At 40.3% G+C, this 26,902-nt stretch overlaps 2 protein-coding genes across 2 annotated transcripts; one reads left to right on the top strand and one right to left on the bottom strand.

The window, feature by feature from the left end:
- The first annotated feature begins 1,915 nt into the window (after positions 1–1,915).
- LOC137407280 (uncharacterized) lies at positions 1,916–5,715 on the top strand. The gene is made up of 6 exons (XM_068093885.1): positions 1,916–1,942; positions 2,495–2,593; positions 3,175–3,212; positions 4,816–4,904; positions 5,414–5,615; positions 5,701–5,715. The coding sequence occupies exons 2-6, from the start codon at positions 2,560–2,562 to the stop codon at positions 5,713–5,715; spliced, it is 378 nt and encodes a 125-aa protein (XP_067949986.1). The 5' UTR covers positions 1,916–1,942; positions 2,495–2,559.
- A 10,310-nt stretch (positions 5,716–16,025) lies between these two features.
- Positions 16,026–16,646, bottom strand: LOC137407279 (uncharacterized). The gene has a single exon (XM_068093884.1). It carries the CDS (start codon positions 16,644–16,646, stop codon positions 16,026–16,028), a length of 621 nt encoding a protein of 206 aa, XP_067949985.1.
- Positions 16,647–26,902: the final 10,256 nt, after the last annotated feature.

Here is a 26,902-nt window from a genome sequence, read left to right as displayed (position 1 = left end):
TGTATCCTATCCATGTAGCTGATTAACTGTACAAGATCACCTGACAGATACTAGTTGTACAGAGATTAATGTGCTGACTCTTCAACTGTTGTTACTGTCTTTCAATTTTTACAAACTGAATAAAAGGAAATTAAAAAATTGTGTTTGGTAAATAATCTAATCCTAAATATTCAAAAAAATATAACATGTAAACTTTGAAAACCATCAAAAAAATTTCCTTGATTCACTTGGTTTAGTTCTGTCAAAATTCCAATTACTGTAAAAGGCTTTACACAGTTTTTATGAATAATGTCTGATGAGAACATCATTTTATAGCCATATTATAAACTGAACTAATAAATTACAATGTATGCTTTCAATTGCACCAAAACAGCGATTGACCTGTATTATACATTTTCTACTTGTTTTCATACATTTTCTACTTCTACTTATTTCTACATTCACGTGGTTTATGGAATGGAGTTTTGAGGTCATGCTGGCTCAACAGAGTTGGAAAATATTTTGCTATTACAGACAAAGATGTAAGGATCATTTTAACAATCAAACCAAAAGCATCAGTAATTAATAGCTTCTCTTCGTTACAAATAATGCCTTTACAAACTGGTGAGACATTACAATGGATAACCAGTGAATTACATTGCGATTGAAGTTGGCTATGTCATTATAGTAATATACATAACTGGTTATTTATGGAATAATTACAGATTACTTTTACTTGCTTAATGTATAATTCCAGGACAATACTTTTGCTATAATAGCTCTCTATACATATATACTTGGGATGTCTCTTACCAATTCATTGTAAACTCGGTACTGGAATCAAGAACATTACAGTGAGAACACAACACAAATGCTTTTTAAATTTGACTTGCGCTTCATTTTATCAATGTTTTTAAATATGTTGATTTTCAAGATATGTTAATTGATCACAATTACTGTACCAGATTAAAGACAAGCGATGCTTATAAAATAGAATACACACATGCATACACACACGCATACACACATGCATACACACACACATGCATACACACGCACACAAACACGCATACACTCAGATTAAGTTTAACCCAAAAGCTAGTCTTCTGTTTAACCCAAAAGCTAGGCTATGTGTTAACAACTTTGGACGCTTTTTAAAAACATGAATGCGATGTTTAATGCCTTGTTTCGCGACACACTGTCATTTTCTGCCTGTTTAAATTGGACCACTTTTATTGTCTCAAGTATTTTGATTGGTGAGCCATCAGAAACTGTACAGTTTGTGAAGAAGTCAGGCAAGACATCTTCCATTACCATCTTACTGTTTATTGCTCTGTTAAGTTCTTCCTTCTTATTATACCTGAAGTAGGGTGGGAGTGACCCCCTCCCTTCCATACGCTGAGTACTATGTGTAGCCGTAGTGGCGGATTTCTATTGGAATTTGAAGATCAGCTCATATAGCTCATCATTACAACATAATTGTCAAATTAATAATACTACCTACGCAGTGTGAACTTAGACTACTATTCCCTTTCTGTGGGTAGATTCATTAGTGCTGATTTACTCGAGCACATTCAGTGACTCAATCTTATTGACCTTCCTGTATGCAATGTTTTAGGAGTTTTGTTCTTTCGGCAAGTTACTGAACCGGACCTTTTGTTTGCCGAGTCCTTGCCGCAAAGTTGTTGAAAGGAGTGTGTAAATAGAAAATGATAATAGCCTTTAGAAAAAAACAAAAACATTAATCTATATACACAAAATATACTAATTTGTATAATAAACAACCAATAATATTTTTTCGTAAGTGGTTTTTGCGGTGAACATTTGTGACGCCAGACAACCAATTAAAGTGCATTACGCCACGCAAGGAGGTCTTCGAGAGATATACTAGGTGAGTTGCTCATGATTAGATATTTTCTTTTGTGAATACCTTTTAGCCTACAGAAGATTTCAACATTCTGTGGTATCTTACAATGTTGTCTTTGCTTATTTCAGAGTCAGCTAACACGTAGCATTCTTATAATAAAATACTCATCACTCATTGAAAGTAGGTCATTGGAGAGTAAGTACATTGAAAGGAGGTAATTGGAGAGTAAGTACATTGAAAGTAGGTCATTGGAGAGTAAGTACATAGAAAGTAAATTGGAAACAACAAAACTCTGTGAGTGGTAAAATTTTATTTACACATCTGTCTCGTATTATGTGTTACCTCCGTGGAAGCTTCTAGACTACATGACTCTATCAATAGTAATTTATAACCGCTGTACCTATTCTACACTCACTGATTTATTCTATTGTCCATCGTGGTTCATTTTTATTGTGTGTAGAAACTTGTCAATCTTCTATTGTCTGTTGAAAAGCATAAAAAGAATGACTAACAATACATGTGAAGGGAGAAGTTGTCCATCTTGATTGGCAGATCCTACCACATACTCCTCATCAGGGTGTACTAGTTTATGTGTCAAACCATAAACTAATTGTATTCTTTCACAAGCCCTCCATATACTATTTATAGACTCCATTCAAACCATCAACACAGGTTTAGTCAACACAATAGCAGCTACGGCCAATAGGTTCAAGATGTCACAACCACCACATGATGGGGGAAATAAAGGTTGGTCCATAAAAAGCTAATCAAATGTCATGGCTGCATCTCCCATGCTTCCACTACTGTAATTTTGTATTTCTCAGATCTCATTGAATTATTGTTTTACTTACAAGAGCACTTTTCTTAAAGCTGTTGGAAATGAGAAACCAGCTGTCATAATAATTGTCTTCATGCTGAAGATAAATATAGCAAGAATGTTGACAGTGACAAATACATAACTTCCCTGACCAGTACATGGCTAGCTTAATTATTAGCATACCTGTATGGCTAGTATGAGTATTTATAAACCGCAAAAAGTACTTGTATGGCTTGCATGACCAGAATTTGTAGTCACTCAAGCATCAACACGCTGTCACTTTTAGACATCAGTGACCTGAAACCTTGAGTTGTTTAGCTACAGGTCAGAGTTCACCAAAGCTTGACGAAACAAGTTTTAGGGTTTCTTGTGGTCTGCCAGTCGTTGTTCTACAACTGCTGAATCTGCTATCTATTCATCTATGTATGTAATGTGCATCTATTCACCTCCTTCTTGCTTGTGCCATATTTGTGAATTATTTTACTTAACCTTTAGTAATTGAATATTTTAGTTGAAGAAGACAATGATAGTCAGAGAGGACAGCAACAGGTGAGCCAGTAGATTTACTTTGTCAAGTACTGTACTATATCAAAATATTAGAATGTTTCTTGCTTAGTTTTAGAAGTCCTCAACAGTAGTTACTCAATGAGTGACGGCTATTTTAAACTAGAAATTCCACTGTCATACAGCCCACGACCAAAGAGATGGCCAGAGATATTGGCAAAAAAAGAAAGGGTACTGTTGGTTGAGAAATGCAATATTAGCAGTCAAATGGCCCTGCAGTGCAATAGGATAACTGCAATGGTAGCTGTAATGTACTGGGTGTGGGTGTTATTATATACAACAAACAGCAATAATGAATGGAAAAGATGTTTATATTTTTCCCCTGCAATAGGAGAAATGCAATATTGGCCAATATTAGAAATAAAATGCACTGATATTCTTAGAATAATCAACGTTATTAATATAGTAATAATAGAAAACCAATACACAATTTTGTTTACATTTCAAAACGTCATAGGTGTGATGATATGCACTGATATTATTAAAATAACCAATATTGTTAATATAGTAATACAGCAATAATAGAAAACCTATGAGCGTTCACGAGTCTGGAAGATTTCTGCAAACTGCAGCAAAATAAAAGCTGTTATAAAAGTGTTATAAAGCTGTAGGCCTAATTTACTGTAATGTATGTAATTCAACAACAATAAAGAAACATGTTTATTATAACTCTGAAATGCAAATTTAGAAGTAAAATGGCAAGCTACAGTGTGCTATACACAGTTTGAAAGTTGGTTGCGTTGAATGTAGAATGGTTTTGATAAGCGATTTTTAACAGAAAGCGAGTAGGAGCATTCACGCGTCTAAAACTGTAGCAAAATAAAAAATGATCTCGTCATGAAGGGCCGTTGTAGTTCGGCCCTAGCTTGTGCATAAGTTGCAAAGAATTTTGGCTAATGTTTTAAATAATGAAACCTTCGGTGATTGGACAAAAAACACAGGCTGATAAACTGTGTACCACAATTTCGTACCTGTAAATCGGTCTACGCTTCAAACGGTCTACGTTTATTACAGAAACCTTCGAGTAAATTCGATTACAAGTAAAAATTGCCATAGACTGATAAAATGAGCGCGGTTTTCTTGTGAAATGCGCACTGCTAAATAGTTCTACTATCTGTCGCACGGCTTTATTGGCGTTTCAATTTTCGGTCTTAACTTTTATTAAATTGAGCTTTTCAAGCGTTTTGTAGTAATTTTCGTCCAAATTAATCTGTTTATTTGGGTATAATCCGATCAGATGGGTAAGTTTAAAGATAAAACCGACGGTTTAAAAAGACTTGGTAACATATTCAAATAGGTTTAAACGTGTTTTGTGTCGTTATTATACTTTAACGACTTTACAAAACGATGCTTAAATTTGTTGATGAAATTTCTAGCCAAGGGTTCGTCTCATTGTTGATGAATAATTTTTTTAAGTTGTGTGCACATGCATTTATCATAAAAACTCCCACACTTCGCTCCGCTCGTTTGCTCGTGGGATAATTATAGCAATATTGATGGTAAGAAAAACAGTTACCGAATTACTAACAGAAGCAATTTGTCTTCAGTACATTTTGCAGTGCAATGATATATTGTTGATGTACTGCAGGTGTCAAGCAGGCCGCAAGTTGGATGCACTACAAGACCCCAACCTTCTGGAACATCTCTAATCCAATCTAACGCAACTAATGCAATCAGGTAACTTTTGCGATCAGGATGTTTTTACATGTTAGTCAAACACGCCCTTCCTACATGTACATGTCTCATTACTAAGTGAGGGACAAATGGCACCGGTGAAAGATTCTTCATAGTCAAATATACTGTTAGCTGCTGTTTCTAGACAATTATCACTTGTTGAGTGAGTCAAAAACGGTTGGGCCAAAGGCTAAATAGCGTTATCAGTCTATAGAGTTATCGATCAATGACTGTTTAAAAGATTTTCAGCCTTCATGTACGTATTTGCAAAGCTTGTGCTCCTGCAATAACGATAACAAGATAAAGACTCTAAAGATATCTTGACATCATTAGTACATTTGAATAACTCACATTGCTTAATAGCATAACAGAAAATAATAGTAGACAGCTTCAGCCCTGTACATGAAATATGTATATATTTGATATGTTCACACATTACTCATATGTTTTCATTACATGCACGATGCTATGTTTACAGTTCAACTACAGCTGAATTGAACCATTTGTTGTAGACAAAACGCTGATGACGAATCGCTTGACGGAATTCTTAAGGGCAACCCTCGAGATTTTAAAATAGTATCACAAAATTGGGTTGAGGAATGGGTAGGACTGATGGCGTGCGATCAGTTGATGTATTTTGATGAAAGGCGCATGTTAAAAGGATATAATAGAAGCTTGTTACTACAAGATATGTCAAAATATACTTCTGGATCAGTAAAAAGTACACAAAAACTTAAAATATATTTTGAAATGGGAAAAATCCATAATCGTGGGAATCATAATTTATTGAATGTACCAGATTATGAAAATCTAAATTATGAAATGCTTGATTGTATAAGTAAACTCAACATTGAAAACAGCAAAAGTGATTTTCTTAAGAGAATTGTAGCGGAATTTGAAAACGAAACAAAACTCAGATCCCCTTACCAAATGTACCAAATGATACCAACTTTACAACTTGGAGTCTTACATGACATTCTTCTTGATAATTGGATGACATCATCGAGTGCTTCAAAAGGTATTAGTTTAACAATGGATGAGGAAGTACGCCTACATAGGCAGGCCCACTATCATGGGACTCTGCGGGGTCAGGCTTACGACAGGATTCCACATGATCAGGCTTACTATCGGTCACTTAAAATGCTACAAGTTTGGACGGAGCGACGTCAAGCATGGAGTGAAATATATAATAGCATTTATAGGATTCGCCGATCAGTGAATGTCGCCAAACACAGCAAAAATGTTGACATTGGCCGTGATATGAATGCATGCATTCGGCACTTTAAACTTGCAGCAAAATACTTTGCTAATAATCCATACATCAATCAAGATGGCAGCTTGGCCAACTACAGGAATCCGGTAAGTGAGAGACTTCCATGTAAGAGTTATTTAGTTTTGTTAACTGCAAACTCTAGTAGTTAAATATAATGATCTAACCAAGTCTGATTGGCTGCTTGCTACTGCTTTCCTTCATAAAATGAGGATCTACTGCTTGTTTGTATGTATGTCTTCAAAGCTTTCATTCTTATCACCTTTAATATGCATGTCATGCTTTTATATTGCCAGAGAGAGGAGGCAGAGAAGTGCATCAAGGATCATGAAGATGGACAAAGGAGTCTTGACTCCAACGAAGTGCTCATGTAAGTTGCACCACGCTTATCATTCCAGGTTTATCCTTTAGAGTAGGTAGCGTGTGGATTATTTTTACTTATGGGGTAATTACTTTGTAACCTTGTTAGAGAAATGACCTTTTGTAACCGCTTTTGTATTCTTGTTAAAAATGGTTATAGTTGAAGAGATATTTGGTAGTTAAGTAAATGGTTAGTCACTATAGGGGCATCACCACTTTTTCAGAAACTGAAGCTTCCAGCATATTTTTGCTTGAAGTTCCTATTTAGTGCATTCATTGCATTATACCATGTGTGCTAGTTATAGGAAAGTTTGAAAATCTCTGGCCTTAAAACATCATTACACTGTCTACTGTGCAACAAGTATGTTCATATTGACAGTATTGCATTTGAATAATTTCAACCATCTGTCAGCCTTCACCACATTATCTATTATTTAGTAGAATCAACTCACTAGTACCTCAGCATACTAACTTTCCAACACGTAGCGTAAAATTCTGACAAATAGTTGGCTCTACTTGCAAATTAATATTTAACATACAATGTTTGAAGTTTGGTAGTTTGGCAATGCATTCCAGTTTTGAAGTGAAAACCAAAATGTTTATACCTCGACATACTATCTTAATGTCTTTCGAAACTGGGCTCATATGTCAATTTTCCGGTATCTCAAATCCATTTTTTCGAATAAAATAGCTACTGTAAAAACAAATTATTAATCCGGCGCTTGAAGTACGACGTATGACAAAAATGATCTCTTCTCCTGATGCTGAGTCGACAGCCCCAGGGTCTCCACTGAGTGGGGAGAGTGTTGTGAGCAGTCGCTAAGGCTTACGCCGGATGCCAGGTAAGAGCCGATCTGCGCCAAGATCGAGCCGAGTTTAACTCGGCAGATTACACAGCCCCGATGTTACATTCGGTCGACAGAAGGTCGGCTGTTGAGTCCATCATGCTACGGAGGAGCGGAGCCAAGCAAGTAGCAAAAGATATAAAAAGAGCCGCAGAAGCAACGAAAATGAGAGCACCCAGAAGTCTCATTCTATGCAGTTGATTGTATGCGTACTCTTGACTGTAGCATTATATACTTGTGAAATATATATTTACTAGCTGTGCCACCCAGCGTTGCCCGTGTAATAGAAGAGTCTTTGGACAGAAAAATGATTCGTATTTAACATATAACAACATTTGCCATTATAACTTTCAAAGTACATATCATGAGAGAAGTGTGTTGTGTAGTTGAAATAAATTAAGAGAAAAATAAAAACAACTGTAAAGGTTTTAAAACTTTGTCAAACAACTGTACCTTTCAAGCTAGTAGCCTGGCATATTGCCAATGGAAAACTCCACTAAGCTAGTTAATAAGGTTAGGCTTTCAATGACGGTAAGCCATGACTTTGAGTCTGTATTGTTGTCCAGCTCAGCTGTTCTAATAATAGCTATAGCCAGATTTCCAACCGACGGATTTCCAACAGACAGACTTTGAGAAATATATATATATATAGATTGCCTTGCACTCGAGCGGTTTGTTTCCTTGTGGAGTAAGTAGAAGAACTCGATCGAGTCTTTTACATATACATGTATATATGTTATATATATTATAATAACTAAATAAGTATGCATTTAGAAGCTGAGAAGTATCTTTTCCCAGTTGATATCTATTGCTTACAATTAACTTACGATGATCATATATCCTGTGTTGCAACTTGTTGGAGATTTAAAGTTTTTTTTCAAGTTTAAATTTGAAGGCATATTTTTATTTTATAACTGTATTAAACAAGGTTGCATAAAATCTCATTGCACTCATCAATATGTTTGCTATAGTTTGCAGTTAAAATGACTTTTTATGTGCAATAGACTAGGAGTTACAATCACCGATCCATTGTAAGCTGAGTTCAGTTTACAGCAATCATAAGTTGTAGTTTTGCTGCGTGTCGTAAAAGTGTTACTTGACACGTTAATTTAATATTGTAAAATTGGGTTTCCAGTACGCTTTGTGCGGCTGTTTATTATTATTATTATGTTGCACTAACATATTGGAAACAATCAACGGAAACAATCAACTAATGCAACAGTGTGTTCAAAACCAAAAATTAAATCATGCAACAAACAAAATATTCCTTCAACCTCAAATCTTAACCTAATGGATGTTGATCAACATATTCCAGCAACAGCTGTCAAGCAACCAGCTCAACCTAAACAACAGAAAACTGCTTTTATTTTGATAGAAACAACAACATTGTGGTTTCAATTTGACCCAACTATTCTCTACATAAACCATTGAATCAAGACACGGTACAAAAATATAGTTGGTAACTGTATCAGCCAACCATCATTAAACTCGTAACTCGTTACTACTTCAAGCCAGACAATTTTAGGATTATGGTTCAGTTCCGATCACGGGACATTACTAAAGGAGTTACAGATTGCTGCAAATCTGATTTGTTTGATGGATCATCCTGCAGACTGTCCATTGATCCGGATTCCCTTAAAGAGCATGTAGTTATTGTTAAGGTGTCCCACTTGATGTAGATGACAATAATATTAATCAAGATATCAAAAATACTGACTCTGATGCCTTAATAAAAAGATTGTTCAAAGATGGTAAAAGATTGAGGCTCTTGAAGGTTAAGTTTTCCTCATGCCTATTCTATTAAAATGCCATCTCACAAGAAATAAGTATACCATCCGCTCATTGTTTATGTCATGCTGAACCTCTTAAATGATGGATCTTTCTATAAAGGATTTTTCATTGCCCATTTGAATGTTAGAGGTTTATTTTCCAGAATGGATGAAGTCAAGTATTTGATTTTCAAGTATAAATTTAAAGTTATTTGTTTTGATGAGACATTTATTGGAGCTAGACATGATGATGATTACTTTAAAATTTCCAGTTACAATATGTTAAGACATGTCATGATAGGAACTATAACCCAGGTCGTGGGTTGTTATGCTATATTCACCACTGCATTAACCTCAAGCGTTTTGAATTTGCAATTAATGAAGTTGATGCTGATAGTCTTTTCATTAAAGTCATGTCAGTTATTTTGAGACCTTACATAGTGTCTTTTGTTTGCAGACCTCCAAATTCTACAGTAGATTGGATAACAAAATTCTCAGATTTCGTGAAAGAGTGTTACAGCAACACTGAGGAAATTTTGGTACTGTGTGATTTCAATGTCAACTTGTTGGACACAATAGAGGAGTGCAATTAGAAAAGCAAAATATGTAATCCATTGTCTTTAAAAAAGCTGATGGGTGAACTTACAGGAGTAACTGCAAAGTCTTTGACATTAATTGATCTTGTGTACACAAAGTTTTCTCATCACGTCAAGTTTCCCGCAGAACTTAAATTGTCTATGAGTGATCATAATTTGGTATTTACATGTATTGTAAAAAAATTTTTTGTCACAAAACTCATTTCTTCAAAACCTCACTTGTAGGTATTACACCAGCTATGTACATGACAGTATCTCAAATGAGTTTTCCTCTATCAGATAAAAGGATATTCTGATTAAAAAGAACACTAACGGCATGATTAATCTGTTTAATCCAAAGTTTTTTTTAGCTGTCAATGAGTTAGCACTTCGTAAAACTAAAAAATTCAAGTCAATCTTTACCTATCTGGCTTGACAAAGAGGTGCAGCAAAATATAAAGTTGAGAGGAACACTGAAAAACTGCAAAGATTGGACTGCTTACAAAAAGCAGCGCGATTTTGTCACTAAAATCTCATTAAACGACAAAAAAACAAAATGTATTGACAAACTTGTTAAACAGTCAAATCTTGGTGATACGCGTAAGCTTTGGCAAACTTGAATGTGAAAGATAAAAAACCTCAAAGCTGTGACACTTGTTTGACAGCTTCAGAACTTAACTCACATTTAGTGGCTATTGCAAGTAAACTTTCAAGTACAGTTTTACATTCATCTAACCCTTATTTGTCTTGTCAAAACACTGATTTGAGGACCACATTAAATGAGTTTCCATAATTTACTTCTCATGGTATTGTAAAATACATCCAAATAACATACCAAATTCAAAAGCACCAAGCTTAGACAATATTTCCGTAAAAATGCTAAAAACCATTCTTCTATTCATTGTACCTATTATCACTGATATGTTTAACAGAACATTGATTGATGGCTATTATTCTTCAGCATGGAAACATGCACGAGTTACTCCATTGTTTAAGGGATAAGTTCAAAGATAATAGCAACCCATCGAATTTCCGCCCTATCTCAGTACTCCTTATTTGTTCTAAAGTTTTTGAAAAGCCCTTAAATATCCACATCTGCTCTCATTTGTACAAAGATGATATTGTACATCCTTATCAGTGTGGTTTCAGAAAAAGTCATTCAAGCACTGATGCTGCTCATAAATTTATCTCAGACTGTTTAAATCTTAAAACAAGGGATGAAAAGATTTGCTTAATGTTTTTGGGTTTTAGCAAAACTTTTGACTGTGTCAATCACAAAATATTATTTCATAAACTGAAATTTGCTGGTTTTAGAAGTAAATCCCTGCAAACACTTCAAGCCTATTTTCTCACAAGGCATCAAAAGGTTGTCATGAAGGACAAAGAATCCTTGAAACAAGAAATAGATGTTGGTGTTTTACAAGGGTCTCTTATTACTCCAGTATTATTTTCAATATATCAAAAGACTTTTCTCAGACCTATTCTAAGAGGCTTTGGCTAAGCAGATAATAGTGTCTTTGTGAGTCATCACAAAGATGTGCAACTTTTTGAGGCAAACTGCAATCTCATCATACAAATTATCAGCAACTGGTGTACTTGAAACCACATGATAATCAATTAACAAAAATGGCGGTTGCTTCTTTATAATACTAATGAAAGAGCTTTACTCCTAAGTTTAACCTGTTCAACAGTCAATCTATCACTTTTAAACCGAGACAAAATTGTTAGGATTTGTTTTGACATATCGACCCTCTTGGAGTAATCATGTCAACACTATTTGTAATAAGGTCACTGAGTCATTGACTGCTTCAGTTTTGAAGGCCATACATAAACTCAAAATCTGTGATAGCATTTTATTATCAGTTTATATTTTGCCATATTATTATGGTGTACACATGTCTTATAATCTAGCTCCAAAATATGTCACAAAGGATTTATTTTTGTTGCAAAAAAAACACATTGACTATTTGCAAATCTATATCATGTTCCAGCATATCTTATTCCAATGCGTGATCTTTCCAAATCTTTACATTCTCTTACTTTACCTATGCTGAATGTTCATTTTACTTCAATTAAACGTTTCAAGATGTTTCTTGGTTTGCGTTTTCATTTTTTTCATGACAATTACAGGTGTTCAACTCATTTCAAACACGTGATAGGAACAAATTTCATTCAATCACTACCATTTACTTTGAAAATATTATTGTTGTTTGGCATAATTTGAAAAACATTTCTGTTTGAAATGAAATTATTGCCAATAAAGTCATATATACCTTACATGAAAAAGCTTTGAGTGGCATCTGCTACTCAAAGCTTGACATGGTGTCATTGGCAGGATCATCGATTAAAGGCAAACAAACCTTTGATAAATTTAGTCGTTGTTTTAGTATTAAATCAAAATTTAAGTAATCATCATGTTAATTCTGGTCTGATTTCAAAACACCTGATAAACTGGATTTTTCTTGTGCTCAGGAAGCTTGGTGTTACTGGCTTAGAAGATTTCAACGGTATTGCTGTACCAGCGGGTTGATTGAGTAAAAAAATGTTAGACTCCAAGGGGGCACATTAATTTATATTATTGTAAAGGTTTTGTGCCACCATCACTTACTCCACCAGTATAAGACTCGATGCATAAGTTTACACATGCATTTCTGCTTTGTTCATAAGAGTACAAGAATAATCAAGCACATGCTTTGAACAAGCCCAGAACAGCTCTGCTTTCTAGCACAAATGTTCAGGCTTATATAGCGGGTAATCTCGACTCTTGTTCTGCTTGGCTGGGATTGACCCGGCTCGGCTTTGGCTTGGCTTGGCTTTACTCGGCTCTACTCAGCTCGGCTTGTCTCTGACTGGCTTAACTCTCACCTCGTTGTTCTGCCTGACTGAGCACAGCCTGGCTCCGCTTAGCTCAGCCCTAGGATCAGCTTTCAGTGGATCACATTCTAAAACAATCTCCCCTCCATTGGTGACCATGGTCTCTAATCTAGACCTTGGGAGAGCTTATGGTAGCCACCCGGCAGACCTCCTCCTCTTCTGTCAGGGTTCTGTCTAGGTCCTCGTCATCCGCTTTGGAAACAGCTTCTTCGGGGCAGCTCGTGCTGGCCTCAGCAGTCACCTCCTCCCACTCCTGATCTCCCTTGGGTGCTGCCACACATACCGGCTCGGTGCACCCAGTGCTTCCTCAGCGTCTTTCAAGCGAGATGTTACTTTCGCTGTCCATCTTCTTGAGCGCTCTAACATCGTCCAGAGAAAATGAGTGTTTTAAAAGGAAAGCTTTGGTCGCGTCCGTGAAGACCGTTTTACTGCTTTCCTGTTCGACCTCCGGACCATTTTTTGACAATGCCATGGAGTAGCATACCCAATCTCCGTACCGGTCTGGCTTTCTAGTGGTCTAGGCAGACCTCGGATTATGCCGGACTGGACTTGATGGGATTTCTGGAGTTGAGGTTTTTCTGGCCTCCTCCGGGTTTGATTCCGGTTCTTCCGGAATTTCTTCCAGTGGGACCGGATTGACTTTTACCGACTCCGTCTTTGGTGTTCCCCTTCCTCCGGTCCGGCTGGGTTTTCTTTGGGAATTGTCTCTTGCCTTTGCTTTTTTGCGGCCTCCATCAACAATTTTTCCCCAGTTGGCGGGTGTCATGATTGGCACTGGGTCATTCTTTACCTCCTCCGGCATTCTATCTGGCCTGCTGGGCCGAGCCCCCTTCATGTTAGGGCCCTTCCTTGGTATGGCCTCCTCCGCATGGTAGGTCTTCAGCCTTGCCTTGCTCTGAATGGAGGACTGGCCCTGTTGCTCCACCAGATATGTTTGGTTGCCCCAGGCCTTCAGGACTTGGTATGGTCCCGCGAACTTTGCCTGTAACGGGGTTTTCTCCAGCGTTTGTTTGTGAGCCATACCCAGTCGCCTGGGGCATACAGCGGTGGCTCCTCCCGGTCCTCCTGTCTCACCTCTACCTGACTCTGCTGTAGTGCCTCGTGCACCGTTTGTAGCATTTGCTGCACCTTGAGGGTGTGCTCGTAGGCAAAAAAAAACTCAATCGGTGGGGTGTGGCTCTCCAGCTGGTCTGGCAACCTCAGCTCCCTTCTCAACATCAGCATGTTGGCTGTTTCTCCGGTTGCGGAGTGGGGTGCCTCGGTATGCCCTCATCAGCTGGGCAAGCAACAGATCCCATTTGTCCTGTCCTCGGGCTAGGAGTAATGCCCTCAAGGAATCTCCGAGTCCCCGGTTATTCCCTTACACGATTCCATTGGCCTGTGGGTGGTAAGGAGTGGTATGTGTCTTCTCCACGTTCCAGAGTTGGCACAGTTCGGCCATCAGTTGGCTCTCGAACTGCGCCCCCTGGTCCGTGTGGATATGCTCTGAAAGCCCTAGGTAGCAGAACAGCCGCTCATTCAGCGCGTTCGCGACCACCCATGCCATGGCCTCAGACAGCGCCAGCGCGTCCTGCCATCGAGTGAAGTGGTCGGTGAGGACCAGCACCCACTTATTTCCTCTTAGATTGGAGTTGCCGGAAAAAGCCCGACCAGATCCACGGCCACCTTCTGCCAGGGTCTTCCGGCGTAGAGCCTCCTTTTTCCTCCGGCCGTCTTTGTCCCTCCATGCTCCCACCTCGCAACTCTCTCTGGGCCAGTACCAAATCAGCTGGAGGCGGCTTGTCGTCCTTTCCACCCCAGTGTGGGTCAGGGCGTGTGTTTGCCATACCATGGTTTTCCGCAAGGCTGGCAGGCAAATGGCGCACCATCTAGCGTGGCCCTGCAGAGCCACGCGTGCCTCCAGCACGCCGTCCTGTCGTATTCGCAAAGAGCCCTGCATGTGATACAGTATAGCCAGCTTTCTGCTTCCGACTTGTAGGTGTTCCGTCAATACCTCCTCTCCTGTGGCGATTGCCCGATACATAATGGCCACCGGTCCCTGTCCGGTAGCCTGTAGCCTTGCCAGCTTGCCCTTCTGTCCTGGCTTCTCTGGCAGGGCTAGTAGCCCCTCGAGGTACCTCCGGCACTCAGGTTTAATACTGCCACTGTTAGGGTGGGAGTCCGTATGAGCTGCCAGTCGGCACCTCAGGGTATGCGACGCTGCCTAGGGTAAATCCCGCTCTGTCGAGGGCGAGAGTCCCATTCAGGCAACTGGTCGGTACCCACACGGCTAACGGCCCATGCTCCAGTGCCAACTCCTTCCGTGAAGGGCCTCCATTTTTTTGTTCAATGTTTGCTCATTGCCGGCAGTCCTCGCAGGTTAGCCTACTCAGCCCATCTGCGTTTTCGTGGCGAGTTCCTGACCGGTGTTTCAGAATGTAGCGGAACTCTGCCAAGATCTCGAGCTACCTGGCCACCTGGTTCGAATGTTCCCTCCTTCTACACAACCACCAAAGTAAAGCGTGATCTGTCCGTAGAAGGAACTTTTGTCCATACAGATAGGGTCGAAAGTGCTCCACCGCTTTGACCACCGCAAGCAATTCTCGTCGAGTGATGCAATAATTGCGCTCCGAGGAGGTGAGAGTTTTGCTGTAATAGGCAATGACCCTTTCGCAGCCCTCTTGTACTTGGGACAGCACAGTCCCTACTCCACATCTACTGGCATCAGTGTCCAAGATGTACTGTCTCCGAGGGTCTGGGTAACCCAAGATCGGGGCGGTGCTGATACTGTCCTTCAGTTTGTTAAAGGCCATCTGCTCCTTTTCCGCCCATCTCCAAGACTCTCCCTTCGCAGTCAGCCAGTGCAAGGGATGCGCTATAGTGGCGAATTCTGGGATATATTGCCGGTAGTAGCCAACTGTCCCGAGGAACCCTTGGAGTTCCCTCACTCCACACGGGTTCGGCCACTTCGTGACTGCCTTTACCTTGTCGGGGTCCATAGAGACTCCGTCTTGGCTCACTATGTGACCCAGGTAACGGACCTGGAGTTGCAACCGTTCACATTTGGATGGTTTTAATTTTAGTCCGGCCTTGTGGAGTCTCTGGAAGACCTCCTCCAGCCAGTGCAAGTGTGTGTTGAAATCCAGTGCAATGACTATGATGTCATTGAGGTATAGCAACAGCGTTTTCCATTGGAGGCCATATAAGACACGCTCCATGAGCTTTTGGAAGGTGGCTAGGGCAGATGTCAATCCGAAGGGTAACACCTCCCACTTCCACAATCCGGATCGTGTTGAGAAGGCTGACTTCTTCTGTGCTTCCGCACCCAGGGGCACTTGCCAATACCCGCTCACCAGGTCCAACATGCTGAAGTAACGACTCCCAGACAGCGTGTCTATGCTGTCGTCTATCCTGGGTAGGGGGTAGGCATCCTGCTCAGTGACGGCATTTAGCTACCGATAATCGATGTAGAACCGCCATTTTCCGTCTTTCTTTTGGACCAGCACCATGGGCAAGCTCCAGGCTCCTCCAGCTGGTTCGATGACCCCTTCTTGAGTAGGTTCTGGACCTGCCTTTCGGCCTCTGCCGCCTTTCCCGGCCCGAGCCGGGGTGGGGGGTTGCCGGATTGGATGAGCGCCCTCCTTGAGTGGGATAGAGCGTTCCACCTCAGAGGTCCTTCCCACATCGTCGTCACCCGTACTGAACACGGTGGCATACCGACTCAGCAGGGAGGCCAACCTTGCCGTCTGACTCGCCCCTTCACAGTGCGGTCGGGCCGACTGAAACAACTCCTCAAGGTGAACTGGCACTTCATTGGCTGAAGTCGGACGGGCTTCGTACAGTAAGGAGTCGATCTCCTCGACCTGTGTGGTATCCACCCCCGTGTATGTGCCAATGGTGGCTCCAGACCAGAAGGTCAATGGCTGCTCCGTCGTGTTAATACAGTGGATGATGACCTGTCTCTTAAGTCTCGGCTGATTTAGGCTACTTGCCACTGAGGGTTCGTCGGAAAATCCTTCAATCAGCCCCATGGTGCAGTAATTCTGCATGGTGATCTGACAATGTATTGCCATCTCTGTCCGGGCTGGAACCACCACCTCCCTGATTACCTGCACTGTGCTCTGTAGCAGTTTCCTATGCCGGTCCGTGCAGACTAGCTGCCTGCAATCTACTCGGACTACTGGTGTTCAAACTCAGGAGAACTCTGATGGGCCACGAAGATTGGCATTCCCAGTCTGACATCCTCGCTTAGACGACTGACTACAAAAAACCTCTTTCGCTATCACGTCCTTCAGACGAATTGTCAACCGCATTATTTTATAGAAGGAGAGCCGTGTCCCATCAGCCACTAGGCCGTGGCTGTCGCTTTTCTCAAGCTGGTCTTGTACGGTTCCAGATAGTCGGTCAAAAACCTGTTTATTTAGCAGGTTCGGGGTACACCCCGTGTCCAGGAAAAACTGGATTGACCCCCCCTCCCTCCACTCTTCCTGGAAGGAAATAGCTGGTGGAGTAAGGTTGGCTGAGGGCTTGCGCCATAGTAGTGTTCTCCAGAGCATCTTCTGAGGGGCTTGAAGTAACCTCCCTCTGCAACGAGGCGAAGTTAGTCCTTGGGGCCGCCCCACATCCAGGGTTGACCCGTGGCTCCTGAGGTTGCCGCTCCTGAGGCGGGGAAGGTGTTGGCCCTGTTGCTTTTAAGGCAGGCTTCCGACTATCCCGTTCTGTGGGGGTGGTCCTCGGTGTCTTGGGTGAAAGGGATTTGGTACTCAACCCCCTACTTTTCTGGTTATGTCCCTGTTGCTCGCTCAGAGGGGTGTAGGCGGAATCCGGGATCGAAAAAGCGTCGAGTCTGGCCTCACTCAAGGACTGATGATAATTTTGTGTCTTCACAGGCTCTTCCTGTGCATGAAATTCCCTCAATCTAGTCCTTGCTGGTTGAGACCATCCATCAGCGTTCACCGAATCCCGTATGGCTTTGGTACGTATCCGGAGTTGTTTGGCCTTGGCACAGTCAGTAGCCGAGCTACTGCTATGGCCTCGGCTCGTTTTCCAAAACTGGTTTCGAGTAGCGGGGCAGTTTTTCGATTGTGCCCTGGCCGGCCACAACCCCAGTAAAGGGTAGCTGGCTGGCTTCCTCTCTCGGTTTGTGTGTGAACTCGCTTTTAGAGTTGTTCCATTTTTTCCTTGAAAGATTGGATTAGCCGGGCTAGTCGACCAATGATGTCGGCTTCGGTTGAGTTTACTTGGTCAGAGGATCCTCCTTCCAGGGCTCGCACCGAAAATCCGGCAAGTTGCGCTCACTTCCCTGAATCTGGAAATAGTCATTTTCGGCCCGTACAGCGTCAGCTAGTGTGGACGTGTGTACGGCCAACAGATGTCGCTGCAGGGCAGAGTCCTTTAGCGAGCTACAGAACATCTCCATGGCCATGTTATTCCGGTGACGGTTCGGCAGGTCGTCGTACGCAATGTGTACCAGCTTTTCGACCTCCATAGCATGCTCCTGAAGTGACGTTCCTTCCTCTCATCTAAGGGCGTTAAGCTGGCTTAGTGCCTGTTTGACGGATAGCCCGAATCTTGCCCGGAGGGCATTGAAGTTGGCCTCCTGGTCCTCAGCCCATCCACAGTCCTTGGCCCGTTTTCCCAGTGCTTCTCGCAGGTGCAACAGTGTTGCCCCTGCCGTCCACTGGTTGGCGCCGGTTACCTCCAGAAAGCGAGCAATAAAATATTCTACATCTCCTTTTCCTGTGTACTGGGGAGTCCTGAAGCGTGGTGCCGGTTCCTGAGCCCTCGGCATCAATAGCACCCGTTATGGTGCTTCAACTAGTTAGTCGGGTCCTGGATTAATTTCATGCCCTTCTATTGGCCATGTTTGGGGCTTTCAGTAGGTTTTTGCTTCTTTCCTAGAGCAGTACATCTACGGAGTCCGTGGCCATCGGCTCTTTTCTGGGATTTTCCCTGTTGCCAGGAAGTTCTTCAAGTAGGAGCAGTGCTGCCTTCTCAAGTATGTTCTGTTGGAGCCTTCAGCCGGTCTCTGCTCCTAGAGCAGTGCATTTACTGGGTCCGTTGCTGCAGGGTTTTACACAGCTCTCTCCGGGTTTATCCCTTTTGCCAGAAAGTTCCTCCAGTAGGAGCAGTGCTGCCTTCTCAGGCAAGTTCTGTTGGAGCCTTTAGTAGGTTTCTGCTTCTAGAGCAGTGCATCTATTGGGTCCGTTGCTGCAGGGTTTTACACAGCTCTTTGGGCTTCTTCCCGTTGCCAAAACAAAAAGTTCCTCCAGTAGGAGCAGTGCTGCCTTCTCAGGCAAGTTCTGTTGGAGCCTTCAGTATGTTTCTGCTCCTAGAGCAGTGCATTTACTGGGTCCATTGCAGCAGGGTTTTACACAGCTCTCTCTGGGTTTCTTCCTGTTGCCAGGCAGTTCTTCCAGTAGGAGCAGTGCTGCCGTTTTTAGGCAGGCCCTTTTCCCGTGTTGCCTGGGTTTCTTCTTGTTGCTGCTTTCAAGGAAGTAGAAAGTTCATCCAGAAATCCAGCGATCTAGTACGAGTGTCGTGGTGGAGTGTTTCTTGGGATCGTAGTTATCCCACTGCTGCCATCAGTGTAAAGGTTTTGTGCCACCCTTACTTACTCCACCAGTATAAGATTTGATGCATAAGTTTATACATGTATTTCTGCTTTGTTCATAAGAGTACAAGAATAGTCAAGCCCATGCAATGAACAGGTCCAGAACAGCTCTGCTCTCTAGCGCAAATTTTCAGGCTTATATAGCGGATAGACCCTACCTCTCATTCTGCTGGGTTCAGCTTTGGCTTGGCTCTACTCGGCTCGGCTTGGCCTGGTCTACTCAGCTCGGCTTGGCTATGACTAGCTTAACTCTCACCTTGTTATTCTGCCTGACTGAGCACAGCCCGGCTTGGCTTAGCTCGGCCCTAGGCTCAGCTCTCAGTAGATCACATTCCACAAAACTATTAGAGAAAAGGCTGAGAAAGTTCTTGTGCAATTACAAATAGATCAGCCATCTGAAAGTGAAGTGACAGCATTCCAAAATGTGTTATACAATAGAAAGTCTAGGCATTTGAGAATTTCTTCAACCCAAATAATAATACATTGCATCATAGAATAATATTGAGTAGTTATGAGCAGTAGATTGACTAAACAAACAAGCAGTTTATTTGCAAGCTATTTCCAACTACGAATACGAAATAGTTGAAAAATGCGAGTTTAATAAAAAAACCAAGTCGTTGATGTTCAAGGTGCAGTTACTGGCTGAAATACAGGACAAGAAATTATCTCGAGACTTTCAGTTAGATTCAAAAATCACTTTGGAAGCCATCATGGCTAAGATGCGTGCAAAGGAAATAATTCTGAAAAATCAAAACTCGAAATAGATGGAGAAAAGGCCGTAGCAGCTATAACTGAGCATGGGTTTCATGCCATAACTGCAAAACCATGACAATATCTGGACGTTAATCCAGCTGGCCAAAAGTTTTTGGTCAAGGGGTGAGGGGAAGCAGAAGGTCAAGGCGCAGATGAAGAGAAAAATATAACTAACTGTATATATTGTGGTAGCAGTAATTTATATGGACAATGTTATGTATATGAGAAACGATGCAACAACTGCAAGAATTTTAACCATTTCTCTAAAGCACTGAAACTAACTCTAACTGAAACAAAACCTGTGAGCAGTAAGTCCAAGAGTAAATGCAATTTGAATATTTGTGTAAACATAGCTGATAAATTTAGTGATATGTTCAGTCAGTTAGCAGTCATGTTTGGTAGTTTTGGTAGGAAAACCAAATGGCTCTTTGAAGATTTGCTTAGATCTCAGATATTTGAACAAGTAAATAGTTCATTCTCAATGTCATATTCCATCCACAGCAGAGATACTTGCTGGTATTTGTGGGAGTCGATTTTTTGTTGTCTAGGTGCAAGAAAGGGTTTTCATCAGGTGGTCCTAGAGGAGGAAACTTCAAGACTCTTTTGTTTTGTGATTCCATTTGGAAGGTACAGATATGTGCGGTTACCCATGGTAATTTTTAATGCTCTTGAGATGTTCCATCAGTTCATGTCTGAAGCTTTGGAGAGAATTCCGAATGTTGGAGTTTACATTGATGACATTTTGATGCTTTGCACCATCTGTTCAAAAACACAACAGACATCACAAGCTTATGCTAGAGCACTTGCAGACAGCTAGTTTGGCAATGAACTGTGAAAAAAGTGTATTTTTAAAAGAATCTGTTGAACTTTTGGGTAACAAGCTCACAGGGACTGGTGTGCAGCCTCAGTGGTCTAAGGCTGAGGCTTTGCAGAAGATGGTTGTTCCTGGTGATGACGAGGCTGTACAAAGATATCTTGGTTTTGTTACTTACCTATATAAGTTCATTCCCAAATTGCCTGAGTTGATATTTCCCCTTCAAAAAGTTTACATCAAAAATAAAAAGTTTATATGGAAGGTTTCACATGCTGAGGTAATTGATAAAGTTCGGCAGACTGTGGTTCATTTTCTAGAGTTGGCATATTACAATGCATCTGTTTCAGTGGTAATACAATGTGATGCTAGTGCTCATGCTTTTAGGGCAGTTGTCATGTGGAATACTCGTCCGATAGAGTTTGCAGCAAAGTCATTATCTCAGCTCATCTCAGATTAAGAAGTAATTTCCGGCAGTTGTTTTTGCATGTCGGAGATTCAAATACTATATTGTGGGTCATGCTGGTGTTACAGTAGAGACAGATTATTAGCCTCTTTTTGATTTGTTGAAGGAGGCAGAAACTTTGACCCAGAGGCTTGCAAAAATGCAACTTGATCTAATGTCTTTTCTGGAGATTGTGTTAGAATACAAGCCTGGAAAAGAGCTAGTACTTGTAGATACTTTGTCAAGATCTTGTCCAGCAGGTGATGATGCTGAGGAGTTATGTGGTCCAAACCTTATGTCCTATGTGGCTGTTTTTGTATTGTGTTCCCCTGTGGCTGTTGGGAAGATAAGAAAAGATATAAGAAAGTATTTGGGTATAAGAAAGATACATTGAGTGATGAGGAATCGCCAGTTGTTGTAAGGCATGTTCAAACAGGTTTGCCTGTTGTAAAGAAAATGTGTGCAGCTAGAGCCATGTCATTTTGGAATATAAGGCATTTGTTGTCAGTGGTTAATACGATTTTATTTTATGATACTTGCTTGGTACCTAATTTATTCCATTGTTCTGAGGTTGTTGAAGTCTCCATGCTGGTCATCAAGGGCTGATAACAACATTACAGAAAGCACAGACTTAGGTGTTTTGGCCTGGTTTACAAAGGGGATTAGAGAAAAGTGTTTAGCATGTGAGCCCTGTATTAGTGTTGATATGAAAGAAAATAAAGAGCCATTGATGTTCATGCCAATTCTCAAGTTTGAAAGTTTGAGGGGTGAAAATAGATCTTTTTAAACTGAATGGTGTAAGCTATCTTGCTGTCATTGATTATTTAAGTGAATGGCCTACCATCGAACAATTAGCTAAAGCCTGGTTCCCATATACGACGCAAAGCACCGGCGGTAATATCGCGCAGCAAAACACTTGCGGTGCTCGGCGCAGTTTAATGTTCACATAAAAGCCACATCGTTAATAATATCGTAAACATAATTGCGTAATCAAATAAAATGTTCGCTCGCCATGCCGTTCTTATAATGGTGACTTTTACCCGTACAGTACATTTCGGGAAGGTTTTGCCCGCGGCCGTTTGCAAAATTTGAACAGCGCTAAACTATTGCGATAACGCCGGCAACTACCGGCGATCCTCGGCGGTCCTCGGCGGTCCTCGGCGGTCCTCGGCGCATACGTTCCCATTTCATCGCTAATAGCCTGCGGTGTGTCGCCGGTGCTTTGCGACGTATATGGGAACCTGGCTTAATACTTCAGCTGAGTTGCTAGTCAAGGCACTCAAAGAGGTTTTAACAGGTTGGGGCATTCCGTGATGCATTGTCTCAGGTAATGGGTCACAAATGGTTTGAAGTTTTAAATTCAAGGTGTTTATAGAACAGCGTAAGATTGTGCATGTTACTAGCTCCCCATTGCACTCTTCGGGTAATGGCCAAGTAAAAAGGACAACTGGTATAATCAAGGCTATGATGAAAAAAGTGATGAATTCTGGGGGATATTGGTGCCTTGGACTCTTAGCCATTAAAAACACTCTAGTGGATGATGGGTTGCCATCTCCTGCTCGGTTATTGCAAAGTCGCGTATTAAGAGATAGGTTGCCTGTTCCTGTGGTTAAGTACACTGTAAAGCAATATGATTTGGAAGCAATAAGATCTAAATTTGAAGCCAGACAGTTCAAACAAGATATTATCATAATAACCAAGGAGGTGTGGAAAAGTCTGGTTTGAATCCTGGAATTCTGTGCACTTTAAAACAGTTAAGGAAGGATGGATTTCTGGGCGGTTGATGGCGGTGGCAAGTCTCCAATTGTTACAAAGTCTGGTCATTCAGTAAATCCGCCAAAATGGCATTAAGGTTACATTTTTGAGTAAGTGCCATGTAGCTGCTCAACAATTTTAGTTATAGTTTGTGTTATACCAATTTATTCATTTATGTAATTGTATTACTATTTGGCTCACTGCATGCACCCAAAAAAAGGGGATGTTGTAGTTTTGCTGTGTGTCATAAAAGCGTTAATTTGATATTGTAAAATTAGGTTTCCGGTACACTTTGTGTGGCTGTTTATTATTATACATGTATGTTATACCTTACAATCTTACATGAATAAAGTTTTATCGAGTGGCATCTGCTATACAAACCACGACACCAAGCTATCAAATAATATACTATAAGTCTGAAAATTTATAAGTTTTGTAATAATAATTTATCCAATGCTACAAATGTATAAATATATTTAAGAACATAAACCAACCATAATTATAAAACATGCTGAAACAAAAATTCGAATTTTTGAAAGAAAAATATTTGCATCATTTGCTCTGCCAGTTGCATTCTGATTGTTGCTTTAGAGTGGAACCATTTCATCTTCTTTTGGCTTTTTAATACTTTCCACAGTGTTCGCTGACCTGAGCTCTTTTTCTGCACTGCTACACTAGTCGATATTAGCGTCCGAACAATTTTTTTTGACAGAGCAAAACCTTTACACGGTTCTATTTGGAAAACTTGCGTGAAAATAATGATAAATTTTTAGCTGAATGCACGCTTTGCATAAGTCGTTCAAAGCATTGTAATTGTTAAAACGTTTTTCACATATGTCAAATTATCAAGACCGCTTAAAAACAAAAACTACTGCTAGCCTAATCTGTACAGTTACTAATTATTTCTATGTCGTTGCAATCAGAGTTTTTTAACAAAAGCACCTAAAGATCTGGAGTTGGTTAACGGACTTTGTTATGAACAGAAACAACAAACAAATTAATTGTTATTGATGTAAGTGAGTCATTATTTGTACAGGTTTGTGGACAATTTTCTACTGATCACTTGTTATTATGCTTTCTTAAAAATTAGAAATGTCAAATAGTGGTGCACAAATAGAAGTGGCTTTCAAATAGAAGTGGCGTTCAAATGAAAATTTATACAGTTTATATTTACAATATCTATATATATATAAATATATATATAGATATCTATATATATAAATATATATAAATATACATATATATATACAATTTATATAAATTTCTCAAAGTTTGTCGTCTGTCTGTTTTCGGTATGTCCTGCTATAGCTATTAGGATCTTGAAATTAATATTTTACGCGTTCGGATGGGTTTGAACTCATGGAGATTGCTGCCACAAGTTTCAAATCCGGATGCTCTACTAGTCTACTACTTAGCCATACTAAGTGCAATGATTTAAGACCTAACATATGCCGTATAGAAGAATGCGCACGCTGATTATTTTAGCTCTGCGCCCAAGCACTGCAATACCCCAGATAAGAAATTTTTTTCGTAAAGTTCAATTACTATATATGAGGTCAAGGCCGATTCTTCTCATGCAGACAATTATAGGAAGAGCCGCGGCATTCTCTCTTCGTTCGGTCAGACAAAGACAGTACGATATCTCACTTTTGTAGCAGTATCAAGAGGTAGCAGTATCGTAGTATTCAAAGTTTTGATGGATAGCTTTTGGTGGAACAGTAGTCATTTTATACACACACACTTCTATGCAAGAATTTTTATTATTAATTCAACACATTCAGGATTTTTATTCTGTTTTATCAATTTGTATTAATTTTATTATTACCAATTCATCTTTTATTGTAATCGTAGCAAAACCGACTTAATTTAGCTATTACCTGCTATTTATTTCACATTTACATCTAAACCCTTTCATAGTTGGTTTATTTTTTTTAATTTATTTGAACTGCACGAAACACTTCTCTCATGGATATGTAGTTTGAAAGTTAGAATGGTAAATGTTGTTATATGTTAAATACAAATCAATTTTTTGTCCAAAGACTTTTTTATTACCCGGGCAACACTGGGTTGTACAGCTAGTATATATATATATAATGTATATTTACAATATATAAATGAAGGTTGGGTAATATGGACCTACCGGGTGATATGAGACAGTTTATATCTCACTAGGCAACAGTAATAGGATACAACTGAAAGCAGTAAAAGGTCAAAATTTAGTTACCCTACTTCCTGCAAAATGGCTGCCTACATAAAACAGCATGCTTTGTAGAAAGAGTAATTAACTGATTTTACACAATTTCTTCGAACCATTTGCAGCCTTCTTGCCATTTCGACAAGAACTATGTGTGTATAGGTGATATGGACCACCTGTTTGGGTGATATGGGCAGGTAGTCCGTTTTGCCCATATGGTATTATTGTTCTCTGCTATAAGTCTTCTTTTGTGACTTCATTAGACATGCTTGGCTATACTACAAAAAACATTCAAGCTACATGATTAGAGGATGCTTTACTGAAAGCATTAGACTGTGTAAAAATAGAATGTCTCTTCGTAACGCGTCATCACAGTATGGCATACCAACTTACTACAACTCTACTTCAAAGGCAGTCCAAACTCAGTATTGGAAAGATTGCTCTAGATGGAAAACCTGTGTTTGGTGACATAGAAAACGAACTTGTTAGTCATGTACTAGATATGAAGGAGACATTGTTTGGAATCACAGCAAGAGACCTAAGAAAGCTGGCGTATCAAGTAAATAGCTAAAACTATAATTTTAGGATCCTGCCAACTTTTTAAATCAATCTTGCTCTGCAATGCTTTAAAATATTGAAGATTATAAGAATCTTCACCAAATTATTTTACCTTTTTCTTACTTAGTACAGCTTGCAGAGAAGAAGAGTATCGTACTTAGGTTCAACAAGGAGTCACAAATGGCTGGGCAAGAATGGTTTACAGCATTTATTAGACGTTATCCAGAGCTTGCTGTTCAACTTCCTGAAGACACATCAATGAGCATAGCAAAGGCATTTGACAAGGATGCTATTTCAAAATTCTATGACAAGTTGGAGACTTTTCTTGCAATTGATGCTGTTCGCATATACAATATTGATGAGACCGGAGTATCCACTGCAACCAAACTCGTGAAGGTCTTAGCAACGCTTGGAAAGAAAAGAGTAGGAGCAAGTGGGGAAAGAGGGACAAACACAACAGTAATTTGTTGCATGAGAGCAACTTGCACATTTGTACCACCAATGTTCATCATTGAGAGAATAAGAATGTCTTCCCATTATATGAATGGAGCACCAGTAGGATCTGTCGGAGAATGTTCAGAAAAGGGCTGTGTAAATGAAGAATTTTTCCTCAAGTGATTACAACGCTTTCAATGGTTCACTAACTGCTCTTTAGAAAATCCTGTACTTCTTATTGCCGACAATCATAGCAGCCATTTTTTGTTAAAGATTTGGCAGTTCTTACGTGACCATGGCATAAACTTTATAACGATTCCTCCACATTCGTCACATAGAGTCCTACCACTAGATGTGAGTTTTTGTAAACCACAAAAAACTAACTATGCAGAAAGTGTATGTTTGTGGCTTTTGAAAAATCCTGGAAAGGGTGTTATGCCTGCAAATGTAGCTAGAAGTTTTAACAAGACAGATTCATCTACATGTGGAATGGACCTAGCACTTTCTGAGTTCCTCGCTACAAGCATATCGCCATTTAACAGAAGCAAGTTAGCAATGAAGACTTCAGTATTTTAAATGATGATTTGGAAGCTGAAAATTCCGAATTACAGAGACCACATCATGACAATGTAACAAAGGGCATGGAAACATGTCAGCCAACAGGTCAGACAAACAAAGACAGAGAAACTTCTCCTGTCCAACCTTTTGCAGCTGATAGCTCTAACAATGAGTATGAAATTCCTACTTCAAGCACAGCTTCTGCTC

Source organism: Watersipora subatra, chromosome 10 (genome assembly GCF_963576615.1).
Source record: "Watersipora subatra chromosome 10, tzWatSuba1.1, whole genome shotgun sequence".
Classification (NCBI taxonomy): domain Eukaryota; kingdom Metazoa; phylum Bryozoa; class Gymnolaemata; order Cheilostomatida; family Watersiporidae; genus Watersipora; species Watersipora subatra.
Note: the sequence above shows the minus strand (reverse complement) of the source record. Positions and strands in the feature narration are given on the sequence as shown.